At 55.8% G+C, this 13,652-nt stretch overlaps 1 protein-coding gene across 6 annotated transcripts in view; it reads right to left on the reverse strand.

Moving 5' to 3' along the window:
* The window catches only part of PTPRS (protein tyrosine phosphatase, receptor type S), a 110,906-nt gene continuing 98,374 nt past the window's right edge, over positions 1,121-13,652 (reverse strand). For all 6 annotated transcript variants that reach the window (XM_018050899.1, XM_018050895.1, XM_018050898.1 and 3 more), the window contains 12 exons: positions 12,751-12,848; positions 12,545-12,668; positions 11,781-11,956; positions 11,582-11,701; positions 8,816-8,970; positions 8,323-8,608; positions 7,902-8,080; positions 6,875-7,001; positions 6,641-6,766; positions 3,780-3,934; positions 3,472-3,607; positions 1,121-2,461 (listed from right to left, as the gene is read on the reverse strand). In XM_018050899.1, coding sequence (XP_017906388.1) covers positions 2,393-2,461; positions 3,472-3,607; positions 3,780-3,934; positions 6,641-6,766; positions 6,875-7,001; positions 7,902-8,080; positions 8,323-8,608; positions 8,816-8,970; positions 11,582-11,701; positions 11,781-11,956; positions 12,545-12,668; positions 12,751-12,848 — 1,751 coding nt within the window. In that variant the 3' untranslated portion in view covers positions 1,121-2,392. The remainder of the gene's footprint in view (positions 2,462-3,471; positions 3,608-3,779; positions 3,935-6,640; positions 6,767-6,874; positions 7,002-7,901; positions 8,081-8,322; positions 8,609-8,815; positions 8,971-11,581; positions 11,702-11,780; positions 11,957-12,544; positions 12,669-12,750; positions 12,849-13,652) is intronic.

Here is a 13,652-nt window from a genome sequence, read left to right on the forward strand (position 1 = left end):
TTAGCAGCAGCAGCAGCAGAGTTACTTGAATTGAAAACTTGGTTCACATATTTTAAAGGTGGACTTGTTTTCACAATCTGTTTTCTTATCAACATGTTCAAGGCTATAAAATTTCCTCCAGGCATCCCTTTGGCTGCATCCCATGGGTTTTGTTACATTTTGTACTATTTGAGTTGTTCAGTTTCAAAACTATGTCATTTCTACGATGATTCCTTAACTCATGCCTTATTTAAAAACGTGTTACAAATTTCTCATTGAAGGCCTTTTCAGGGGAGGCTGAGTATTGCAGAATCTACTGCTGCGGTCAAGATCAGGTCATTTAATAACATTTGTTTCTTGAAGATTTACGAAGATCTCCACTGCTGGACTTTTTAAAAAATGAGTGCTGATTTTCATAAATGTTTCATGTGTGTTTGAGAATTTTAAGGATGAGGAATTTAGGGTTTGGTAAATCTATGTGACTAAGTGTATTCACGGTGGTGATCACATCGTCGAGCTACATACTTACTGATATATGGCTTCTAAAAGTAGTGACCCCACTCTCCTCGGCTGGGCCCCTGCCCTCACACCCTCTTCTCATCTCTGTGGGGGGATGCTTTCACCAGGGGGGATCTTTCACCCACTTCTGGGTCTCAAACCAGATGCACAACGGGTGCAGACAGACTGGCTCCCCCTCCACCGGCCGGGAGTCTGACTCTGGCTTAGAGTAGGGTCTTGCTCATGAGGTGGCCTAGAGCATGGTGAAGTACAGTGCTCCCAACCCGACTGTTCCCTCCATGGACTCAGCTCTACTGCTGACCCTTCTGAGGGCTGTGGATGAGACAGACTAGGGTATGAATCCCAGCTCCACTTCAAACCACTGTGTGACTTTTCATTGGTGCCTGCCCCTCTCTGAACCTCAGTTTCCTCATCTATAAATTGGGTCGATTCCCACCTCAGCGGGCTGGCCCATGGTAGATACTCAGAGATGGTCACGATTATCAACATGAGTAACTATTATCAATGGGGCAGCCCCTGCAGGGAGCTTGGATTCTGTGTTCAAGTTCTCCAGGCTCCTGGCTTCCCCAAGGAGACTGGACGGACAGGGGCTGGGGTGACAAAGACTCCACCAGCGGCCGGGGTCAGACGATCTTCCTTTAATACAAAGTCGATATATCTACATACACAGAGGTGGGAAAACCACCCAGCTGCTTCCGTTTGAATAAACAGTGTTGAAAGCAACAGCAGCTCTGCTCTTGTACAAAGAGAAAAACTCACTTGCTCGGGGTGGGGGTGGGGCAGAACCCCATCCTTCTGCCCCAGGTCGGCCCCATGGTCCCGGGGGGGTGGGGAGGGGCCCCTGATTGGGGCAGCGTATGGCCTCTCTCTCCCCCCGGAGAAGTGGGAACCTCCCACTGTGTTCAGTCTTTCTCCTCAAGGTGGGAGACGGCGAGGGGCACTCGGGCTGCTGGGGGCGGGGGTCGCTGCGACCTCCTCCGTGGTAGTGCCCACCCTGTGGGCTCAACAACCGACGCTGGTGGGCCCGAGTCCCCCCACTGCCCCACCCTCACCCTCCTTGATATGTCTTGAGAATTTAATTAAAAAAGAAAAAGCAAAGAATTTAAAAAAAAAGAAAAAGAAAATCAGGAGGCAAAGGCCCTATTCTTGAGCGAGGCACACCTTCGGAGTAGGTAAAGGGGAAAAAAAAAGCAAGACAAGGGGCAGCCTGAGCCCGCGCAGGCCCATGAACATGACCGGCACGCAAGAATGTCTGTTACGGTGAAAAAAAAACAGACTGTCTGTGAACAGGATAGGAATAAGCCAAGTTTTTCTTTTTAAATCCGTTGACTGTCAAGTCTTTTTTGTCCCCCCAATTTGTGTCTTCTTTAAAAAAAAAAAAAAAAGAAAAAAAATACACTATTGAAAACAAAAAAAAAAAGGAAATGTCACCGGATACAGTTACACTGAGTTTTGAAAGAAAGCTGACTCCTGTTCCCACCCCACTCCTGCCCCCCCAGTCCAGTGACCCCCAGGCTGCGGGGCAGGAAGGCTGCCTGGTGGGGAGGACAAGGGGCCGAGCTCCCAGCCCCCGCCCTCCTCTGGTTCTTGGGAACAGCTCCTGGATTGCTCACCGCCCCCCTCCCCCCCACCCCAGACCCTCTCCTCGTGGAATCTCGTTTTCGAAGGGAATGAGGAATGTGCCAAGTATTGAAGGCGGCGGCCCGGCCCAGGGAGGGGGCTGGGGCCGTGCAGGGGGGCTTGAGGGGCTGCGTCGTCATCCCCGGAGACCCCTCGGCTGTGGAAACGCAGTTGCCGCCTCCTGCCCTGGCCGCCGGAGGGGGTCCAGGACTCGGGGGGGCCACCCGGCACGGGAGGCGCAGGGGCCGGTGGAGTCGGGCCAGGCCAACCTGGCTTAGGTTGCATAGTGGTCGAAGCTGCCGAGGTACTCCAGCGCCGCCTGGTAGCAGAACTGATATTCATCCTGTGTGGGGAGGGGGCGCGGGGGGTGAGGGGGCATGGGGGTGCAGGCAGGGCCCTGTCAGCGCCTCTGCAACCCCAGGGCTCCCATCACACGGCGGAGCAGCCACGCCCCTTGGTCCTGTGCCTGTGCTGGGCTCTCCCGTCCTCAGCTGGCCTGCAGGGTGCTCTTTGTCTCTTTGGATGCAGCCGCTTGGCCATCCCTGCCTCTTGTGACACTCCCCTGGGGGCTGGGAGGCTGCCACTCCAGCTCTGACTGCCCGGAGACGGGGGAGCTCATGGATGCATTTAATCTAGCTTCTGGATCTGGTGGTTTCTAAAAGCAGTGACCCCACTCTTTCCTAGGCTGGGCCCCCGCCCTCACTCCCTCTTCTCATCCCTGGAGCATCTCTGTGAGAACAGGGGGGGATCTTCCACCCACTTCTGGGTCTCAAGCCAGATGCGGAACGGACCCAGGAATGGGTGCAGACACAGACTGGCTCCCCCTCCACCTGCCAGGGGTCTGACTCTGGCTTGGAGTAGGGTCTGCTCATGAGGTGGCCGAGAGCACGGGGAAGTACCGTGCTCTCAACCCAATTGTTCCCTCCATGGACTCAGCTCTACTGCTGACCCTTCTGAGGGCTGTGGATGAGACGGACTGGGGTACGAATCCCAGCTCCTCTCAAACCACCATGTGACTTGGAGATGCTGTGTGGTCAAAGCAAAGGTGCCCACTGTCAACATGATGGCAGGACTCTGGGCCTGGCTTCAGGATCCGTGACCCCTGCCAGCCTGGCCGAGCTGGACCTCACTGAGACCCTGAGCTGGGAGAGAGGACCCTCCTCTGTTCATTCTGAGCAACGCTCCTCAGCTCTGGCCTTCGGCTTACTCTTGGGTCAGCCCAAAGCAGGAGGGGCTGAGATCTTTTACCCTCGACAGCCCTGGGAGTGGGAGGTGGCTGTGCCCACTGCACGGAGAGCACAGAGGCTGGCAGCGGCATTGGCGTGAGGCCGGGCTGCCCTCCCCTCCCCTCACCTCCATTTGCACCATGGCTGGCCTCTGGGTCCGCAGCATCTTCACTGTCTGGAAGATGTCCACCACACCCTCGTACCGCATCCGCTCCAACACGATGCTGAGCGTGATGAAGACTCCCGTCCTGCCCACGCCGGCGCTGTCGAGGGCAAGTGCACAGGTGAGTTCAGGGGTGGCGTGTGGGGGAGCCTGGCTCAGCTGCCCAATTCTGCCTGCTCTGAAGCCCCCTGCCCCAGGGATGGAAAGAGCCCCAGCGGGAGTGCCCGAGGCTGTGCTCATAAAGACTCAACTTCCCGCCACAGGCAGCTCACCTGCAGTGGACAGAGATGGGGCCGTCCTGGCCGAACTGTTCCTTGGTCTTGTGCACTTGGCCGATGAAGTCAATGAAGCCCTCCCCCGACTTTGGCACGCCCTGCTCCGGCCAGTCCGTGAACTGGAACTGCCGGACAGTCCGGGACTGGCCGTCCTGGAATGGAGAGAGAGAGAGCCGGGTCCTGTTATCAAGGTCAGTGGCAGTCACCCTTGCCAACCACAAGCTGCAACAATACCACTCTCTACCCTTCCTCACCCTCCACCATCCACCCTCCTTGTCCCACGCCATCTTTCGTTGAGATGCTCCGATTTCGTCTTTACCACCCAAGGCTGCCAAGTCCATCCTCCTCACCATTTAACTTTATCATCCAGCAACACCATCTCATAGCAGTCATTCACCCCCATCCCCCGACTGCTGCTCTCTGCACAGCTCCAAACCCATCCACCACAACCAAAGTGACACCAGCACCATTGCTGACTGTTAGCCTCCATTCTGCACTGTCCCATGGTACACCCAACATCTGCCCTTCTTGACCCATTCTCCATCTCCCCGGCAACCTCCCCTCTCACTGTCTTAGAGTAAAGGAGCACTGTCCCCACACTGCCACCTCCCAACAGCACCACCTCCATCCTCCACCACGGACATCATCTTCGGCCACTCACCAGCCCTATAACCTATCCCTCCCCACTCTAGGGCGCCATCTTCCACCAGCCACCGTTGGAAATTCGTCGTCTTCTACTTGTGTACCCAATACCTTTGCCTCCTAACTTTCATCATCCACTTATGGTAGTTCATAATCCTTGAACATCTGGTGATGCCACCCCATTAACTTTCTCCATCTCCACCGCTCAACCATCCATCTCTCCAATTCTCATCCCCATGACACAACCATCCATCTGTACAATCTAAATCTCAGCCACTGACCTCTCCAATCCTCATCCCCAACATTCAGCCATCCGTCTCTATAATCCTCATTCCCACCACTCACCCATCCGTCTCTCCAATCTCCGACCATCCATCTCTCTAATCCTTACTGCACCACTCAACCTCTTGGATCCTTATCCCCACCACTCAACCATCCGTTTCTCCAATCCTCAGCCCCAACAATCCCCTTCCATTTCTCCTACCCTCATCCCCACCACTAAACCACTCCTCTCTCCAGTTCTTCTCACTCAACCCTCCATGTCTCTAATCCTTATCCCTACCATTAAACCACCCATCTCTCTAATCCTTATCACCACTACTCAACCTCTTCGATCTTAATCCCCAATACTCAACCATCCATTTCTCCAATCCTCATCCCCAAAACTCAACCTTCCATCTATCCAATACTCATCTCCACTACTCAACCATCTATCTGCCCATTCATCACCACCACTCAACCATCCATCTCTCCAATCCTCATCCCCAGCAGTAAATCACTCATCTCCAGTCCTCCACCCCCCACTCAACCATCCATCTGTCTAATCCTTACTCCCACCCCTCAGCTGTCCATCTCTGCAACCCTCACCCCCACCACTCAAGCACCTGTCTCGCCAACACTCGCCTTCCACTACCAAGCCATGCTGTGCACCATCATGGCTCTCTTCCGCCTTTCATTTATCATGACCCAATGGCACCACTTTCCACAATCCATCCTTAGCAATCCATCGTTCTTCCCCCTCTAAGGACTGTTAGACATTCCACTATGTCAGGACCACCGACATCCTCCACCCTCCCTCACTCATGACTTACCTCTTCCCACTCACAGTCTCTGCATTAAAGGCTGCAGTCCAGCGATGCCATGTGATTCAGATGGCCTCCATCCTCCACCACCTGACGCTTTCTCCAATCCCACCTTCCTCTCTCTTGGACCATCAACAGTACTGCCTATCACTGAATGTTCGTCATTCTTTTTGCTCTTCAAATCATTTCCTCTTCATTTTACTCTCTCTGCCACTGGCCAAACACCTGCCCTTCCCAGTTTCACCCTTCTCCATCCGCTCGTCACCCTTCACCAAGCCATGGCTCCGTGCTCTACGTCAGTCTCCCTCCGCTTCTATCCCGACAGTCCAGTCTCCAATCCCACCCTCCTCTCATCTAAGACCATCCTGTTCACCACCCTCCTCTGTCACCCAGCACCGACACTGTTCACTGAGCCTCCAATCCCCCACTCAGCCAACCCAGTGGTGCCGTCCTGAACTACCCACGCACCATGACCAACAATGCTTTGTCCATCAGGGTTCAGTATCCACTGGTAACATCTGGACCGACATGCCCATGCCCCATCATTCTACCCATGGATTCTCCAATTCTGGCACTAACTTCTATCCTGTGTCACCTGACAGTCTTTCTTCATCAGACCCCATCTATAATACCTGCCCTCTCCCATCACCCAGCACCACCCGCCTCCGCTGGGCCTTCTCCAGCCAACACGGTCTACTCTCTCCATTCTCCCCCCCAAACAATGGTTCCAATTCCCAGCGCCTGCCCCCACCCCGCAGCGTCTACAACTCTTTCCCATCTACAGTGGCCACTGCTTGACACCATCAACCCATCACCTTCCCCCAGCCTGCCTTCAGCCCTCTAATGCTGCCTCCATGTTGCTGCTTCCCAGCTAATGCCCCACTTACTCCCTTTCACATGACTGCCTTGGACTGTGTCCCCCGGTGAGTAGTGTGACGCGCGCTCTGAGGTGGACACTCTGGGGTCATGGTCCTCTCTTCCACCTACTCGGTGGTGGGAGTGACTGTCCAGCTGCCCACTCACTCCTCTTCCACCCAAGCCCTGGGCCTTTGCTTCCACTCCCCAACCAGGAGAGCCCTCTCCAGACCCGCAGGGGAATGGTGAGCTGCCTGGAGGGTCTGTCCCCGTACTTACCCGGGCGTCTGTGACCTTGAACTCCCGCAGGATGTACTGAGGCATGTTGTATTCCGCCATAGGGTCCACCACGAAGTACTGGTAGCGGGCGGAGCGCTCGGCCGGCCAGTACTGGTGACACTTCTCCTGTTGGGGAGGTGGGTGCTGTGGTAAGCCCTGCCCCCACCCCAGCCCCACCCCCGCGGCCCCTGGCCCCTCCCTGCCCTGCCCTGCCCTGCGTGGTCCCCAGCTCACCCGGCCCATCTCCCTCAGCTTGGTCAGCATCACCACGATGGTCGAGTTGTTCTCCCAGAGCATGCGCCAGAAGTCCTCTGTGGTTTCCGCCAGCGGGCCCTGCGTGGCAATGTAGGCCTTCTGCTGCCTGTGAGCGGGGAGGTGAGATGGCAGCGGTAAGTCTAGGGCCCCAGGGAGACCTAGGCCCAAGCATCATCTCCCTCCCTATCTGGTTCAACCCCCCAAAGAATCCTGCTCTGCACCTGGAGAAACCACCAGCCTTGGAATCACTCCAGCTTCACAAGGAAGCTGTGGGACTGTCTGCAGGCATCTCTGCTTTCATTCTCCGCCCCCTCCAGGGGCATTAAGTTAATATCCATTGTCTGCTCAGGCCAGGCTCCCCTCCAGGGCTACATATAGCTGCCCATTCCCAGAACACCCTCCTTTGCTCAGGGCTTCTCAATCTTGGCACTACTGACGTTCGGGACTGGATGACTGCGATGGGCCCCTGTTTTGTACCCAGTGGGGTGTCCAGCAGCATCCCTGGCCTCTGCCCACTAGAAAGTGTTAGTTGCTCAATCATGTCTCTTTGTGACCCTATGCACTGTAGCCCACCAGGCTCCTCTGTTTATGGGGATTCCCCAGACAGGAATACTGGAGTGGACTGCCACTTCCTCCTCCAGGGTATCTTCCTGATCCAAGGATTGAACCTGAGTCTTCTGCCTTGCGGGCAGATTCGTTACCATCCTAGCCACCAGGGCAGCCCTAGGTGCCAGTAGTAACCCTCCTCTCTCAACTTCTATTTTAACCATCAGAAACATCCCCAGATACTATCTAGCTTCCCCTGGGGGGGGCAGAACTCCCCAGATCGATGCTTTTCTCTGAGAAAGATGGACAGATGTAATCATGTTCCAGCCAGTAGCCATCGGTTAAATGCATATCTAAAGAGTCTCTCCACCTCAGCTGGGACTGCATGGGGCTGGCAGGGTCTGTCGAGCACTCTCCCATGCAGGACTGGAGCCCCGGTAGTGGCCAGGGCCAGGTTTACCTGTAGCCATCAATGAAGCTGGCGTTAATGTAGTCGGAGCCCTCCACGCCCCGGATGGGCTGCAGGCAGACCCGGGTGCTCTCGTAGGGCATGATGTTAACCAGGCGGTTCTTGAACTTGTTACAAGGCAGATTGGCACTGATGAAGCGGGATGTGTGGGCTTTGGAGTTGGCCAGCCGCTGTGGAGACGAGGGGACGACATCAGGACAGCCTCCATCTGGGGACCCAGTTTCCCTGGGTGGGGGCAGGCTGTGTGTTTTCAGCCAGAGGGCTAGCAGGGCCATGGCAGGCAAGGGAACACCAGCCCTTCTACCCTCTGGTCCCCTTAATTGGGGTGGGGAGGGAAAGAACACTGGTCTCCTGCTCAGCCCCCTCTCGCCAACCCAAGCACAGCATCCTCTACTCCTTCCTCCCCACCCACCTTGAACTCGAGTTCCATGCCAGTGACGTGCTCGCCTGGCTCCACCTGCGTCAGCTTCTGGATGTAGGCGTAGAGGCTGCGGGCAGGCACCTCCGTATTGCCGCAGCCCACAGCCTCCAGCAGGGCCTCGTGGATGAAGCTGTACTGGTCCTCCGTCTGCACCATGTAGTTGCGCTGGGACCGCATGAGCGTCACGTGGCCATACACGTCCACCGTCTTCTCCGGCTTGATCCGCTCCAGCATGGCGTCGATGACGATAAAGCAGCCTGTGCGGCCCACACCCGCACTGTGGAGATGGAGCGGGCCGTCAGGGGGCACCCGAGGGCCAGGGGAGAGTGGGGGACAGGGCGCAGAAGGGAGCCGGGAGTGAAGGGGCGGCTCACACCCGCACTGTAGAGATGGAGGGGGCCGTCAGGGGGCACCCAAGGGCCAGGGCAGAATGAGGGACAGAGCGCAGAAGGGAGCCGGGAGTGAAGGGGCGGGGGCTGGGTACCTGCAGTGGACCACGATGGGGCCTGCGTCCGGTGGGTTGCAAGTCTTGACTCTCCGCAGGAAAGCCAGGAACGGCGTCGGGTACTCGGGCACCCCATGGTCCGGCCATGCCGTAAACTGGAACTGCCGGACCTCCCGTTTCTCACTGGAGCCATTCTGGGGGTGCCGGGGACACTGTTGGTCAATGCAGCCCACCATCCATGTGCCAGGGGCCCAAGTTCACGGCTCCAGACCACCATGTCCCTGAGCACCTGATCTGGGTGCCCAGCTGCTCCAGGGTGTGGGGGTGTCTCCACCTCAGTGTCCCCAGCATCTTCGTGCACTGCTCCCCATTTCTCCCTAAACCTGCTCCCCCATCTCAGCTGATGGTGGCGCCGTCCTTCCACGGGCTCTGGCCAAAATGTAGGAGTTGCTCTTGACTCCCTTCCCCTGCCTGTCCACATGCAGCATCAGTCAGCACAGCTTTCAGCGTCTATCCCAAGCCCACCCACTTCTCACTCCTCACTCTCCCCCTCCACGGTGATCACCTTAGTCCCGCTCACCGTCATCCATCCAGACCAGAGCAGTCACCTGTTACCCCTGGGCGTCCCCACAACCTATTCCCCCCACAGCCACCAGAGGGTGCTGGTGAGCACCCGAGTTAGGTCCCGCCGCTCCTCTGCCCACAGCCCTCCCTGGGCTAAAAGCCAGAGTTGCCCCTGCCCCTGCAACCCACAAGGTTCTGCACCTCCTCCCATCCCCTCCCTGCCCTCACCTCCTCCCTCTCTCTGCTCCAGCCACACAGGACTCCTCACTATTCCCAAAACAGCCGGGGCCTTTGCATGTGCTGTGCCCTCTGCCGGGAATGCTGCCCCCAGATCTCTGCGAAACTCCTTTCCTCACCAACTCCAGGTCCTCCACTACGTACTCTATTCTTCCCTGTTTTACTCTTCTCTTAGGAGTAAGATTCCTGGTGGTTTTCATATCTGGTGTCCACTAGACTGTAAGCCCCACAAGAGAGATACTTGACACACAGCGTCTGCTTAATGTGTGAATCAACTGAAAACCCTTACTCACTCTGTCTTTCTACTCAGGTTTCTGGCACCTGCGCCAGGCACAGGCTCTATGTAAGGGCACGTGGCTGGCTGCCAGGGAAACAGTGCTGCCAGAGCACCTCTCTCTCCCTACACGACAATAAAAAGTGTCCCCAGTCTTCCAAGGCACTAGAAATAAAAATCCACAAATGGCACCCTAATGAAACTTACAAGCCTTTGCATAGCAAAGGAAACCATAAACACAACGAAAAGACAGCCTACAGCATGGGAGAAAATATTTGCCAACCACGCAACCGCGGGGCTTAATCTCCAAAATAGATAAAGAACTCATACAGCCCAACAAAAAACAAACAACCTAACTGAATAATGGTCAGAAGCTGTAGACATTTCTCCAAAGAAATACATCGAAAACTCTACCAATTCCAAGGGATGGAGAAGATGCAGAGAAAAGGGAACCCTCCAACACTATTATATTAGGAATACTGATTGGTGCAGCCACCATGGAGAACAGTAGAGGTTCTTCAAAAAACTAAAAATAGAACTACGTATGATCCAACAATCCCACTCCTCACCATATACCTGGAAACAAACTTCCAATAAGATACAGGCACCCCTATGTCTATAGCAGCACTGTTTACAACAGCCAGGACACGGAGACAATCTAAATGTCTGCTGACAGATGACAAAGACGTGGCACTTAAGTGCAACGTACCACTCAGCCACAGAAAAGAACGATCCAGTGCCATTTGAAGCAATGCGGATAGGCCTAGAGATTAGCACAGTAAACGAAAAAGATCAGAGAGTCATGTGATAAAAAATACCATGATATCACGTGATAAAAAATAAAAGTATCATAGGATAACACTTATATGACATCACACATAACACTTATCATATAACAATATATGCAGAATCTAAAATACGGCACAAATGAACTTATCTACGAAACAAACAGACTCGTTGCCAAGGGGGAGGGGGTCGAGGCAGGGCCGGAGTGGGAGACAGGGGTGAGCAGCTGGAAGCTATTATATATACCGAATGGATAAAGACCAGGGTTCTACTGTATAGCACAGAGGACTACGTTCGATATCCTGTGATAAACTATAATGGAAAAGAATATTAAAAAAATTATGTATACATATAACTGAATCACCTCACTGTACAGCAGAAGTTAACACTGTAAATCAGCTATACGTCAATAAAAATAAAAATATTCAAAGTGCCCCCAGACATTGCCAAATGTCCCCTGAATGGCAAAATGCTGCAACCGAGAATCACTGAGTAAGACACACAGAATCACGTGCTGGACAGCAGCCATCAGTTAAATACACAGATAAAAATTCCCTCTACCTCAGCCCCAACTGCCTGCTCTGTCCTCCATCTAAGACTGGAGGCCCCTCAGCTGCATGGCCAAGACCCTGCCATAAAGCCAGGCTGGGTGAGGGAAGGGGTCAAGACTGATCTCGGGGTGGGGGCTGGTGACTGCCTGGGGGAGGAGAGGTTCACTGCTAAGCTAGATTCTGCTGGTTTGTCCTGCTGTGGCTGCAGACCAGAGCCGTGCCCCTGAGTCTCAGTGTCCCCATTTGTAAACTGACCACTTGAGAATGCGCCTAGCCTGGGTCAATGTGGTTTCTCTTTTGTCCAATGGGGAGTTCCCAGGGCAGAAGCTCATATTCCTTCTCCGCCCACCATTGCCCCCTCCCACAGCCCCCCAGTCCCAGTCCGGGCCCTACCTTGTGTAGGGAGAACGTCCTCACGCAGAACGTGGCCAGCTCGATGGTGTCCAGGAGCGTGACCTGGATGAAGCCGTAGGTCTCTGTGCCCCTGTTGGGCCAGTACTGGTCACATTTGATCTGCACCAGGTGAGAGAACACAGGTGAGTGTGGGCCGGGGCCGGTGCAGGGCTTGGGGGCCACAGGGCCCAGGCCTCACCCGTGATTTCTCCTCTAGCCGTGTCATCATAACAATGGTGGCCGAGCGCTGCTCCCACACCATGCGCCAGAAGTCCCCGAAGGTCTCTGGCAGTGGCCCCTGCGTGGCGATGTATGCGTTCTGCCGCCGGTAGCCGTCCACGTAGTTAGCATTGATATAATCGCTGCCCACGATGCCTAGGTTGGGGGTAGCAGAGAAAACTAGAGATCAGTGGGGTGCTCTGTCCTTCTAGGCTGGCGCCACCTGGGCCACCGCTGAAAGGAAGCCCTCTGAGACTGCCCCAGTCTATCCCCAAGGGAATCGTGGCGCATATACTCCATGCTTTCTCTGCCTCAACGCTACTGCCGCTTGGAGACAGACTGTTCTATGTCGGGCGCTGTCCTTTGCATCGCAAGGTACTAAGCAGCATTCCTGGCCTCCACCCTCAAGATGCCAACACCACCCCACCCCAAGCTGTGACAACAAAAATGCCCCCAGACATTGCTAAATGTCCTGTGTGGCGAAGCTGCCCTGATAAGAGCTACAGACGTAAAGGATGGATGGAAATCTGCAGTGGACAGCAGCCACCAGTTAAATACAGATCCCAAACTTCTCAATGGCTTCTGGGTAGGGTTGGACCAGGCCTCAGTTTCCCTACCTGTCTCCTAGCTGGTCCACTCTGGCCTGGCCCCCCTGGCCAAGAGGAGACATGGGGTCTACGTGTTCTCCACGGAAAGAGGACAGGCCAAGGTTGTTGGGGAGGAGCCTGGGACCCCGCACGCTACCTTCGATGGGCTGAAGGATTACGCGGGAATGGTCGTAGGCGATGACGTTGGCATAGCGGTTCTTGGGCTTGTTCACTTCCAGGTTGGAGTGCTCCCACGTGAACTGCTGGCCTGGGTCGATGGACTACGGGAAGCGGGAGGCGGGAGATGTCAGGTTGGGCGTCTGTGGGCCCCCAGGAGGGTGGGAGGTAGGGGGGCTGGCTCACCTCATACTCCTGGGAGAGCTTGAGGCTGTCGTTGGCCTTGAGTCGTTCCGTGTGTTCTGCCATGTCCCCGATGGGGATGGGCGGGTGGCTGAGCATGCCTGCGGGGAGAGCAGACCCGCCCATATGGCCAGTCACTTGCGGGGGCCAGGCCGGGGAGGGGAGGGGGCAGGGGGTGCTCTACGGAGTGAGTCTGCGATGGACGAGCTGCGGGTTAGAGGGGGTGGCGGGGAAGAGGAAGGTTTGGGGTGGGCCCCGTGGGGGCGAGGAACCCAGGCCTGGAGGAGGAGCACTAGGTGGAGTCTCCCCCACCCTCCCCAGGCCCCCGGACAACCAGCTGGGGGAGGCAGGTGCTGGGGGAGGGTTGCCCCGCAGGACTTCAAGCTCCTAGTGCCTCGTGGCAAGAAGCAGGCAAGTGACACAGAGATGAAGAAGCAGATGTGGCTGGCTGAACCTTCTGGAATATCGTCCCCCTGGTGAGGGCGGGAGGCCCACACCCGTCTGCTCCCTTGGGGATCGGAGGGACCACCTCTGCCAGGTGGAGCTGAGGGGCCAGGGAGGGGAAGCGTGGGGTATGTGTGTGTAGGATGATGGGGTGGGTGTGGGTGCTTCTTCCCTATCTTTAGGCCTGCCAGACTCTTCTCTCTTGGGGGCCCAGCGGCCATGCACACGCGCACACACACACACTCAGCAGCTACCGGGAGGGAGACTGACAGCTGTGCGCCCGCGCCCAAGCACCGGTGATAAATCTATAGGTTCTGCCAAGCTGACTGCTGAAGAGCTGCTGCCCCAGGGCCCACGTCTAAGAGGTCCGAGGCTGGTGTCTATTTGACTGCTGGGTCCCTCTGCCTCTCGCATGTACTTTGACCTGCGCCCTACATCCCTGCTCCCAGCCCCGTTCTCTC

The sequence above is a fragment of the Capra hircus genome, chromosome 7 (genome assembly GCF_001704415.2).
Source record: "Capra hircus breed San Clemente chromosome 7, ASM170441v1, whole genome shotgun sequence".
In the NCBI taxonomy this organism is placed as follows: domain Eukaryota; kingdom Metazoa; phylum Chordata; class Mammalia; order Artiodactyla; family Bovidae; genus Capra; species Capra hircus.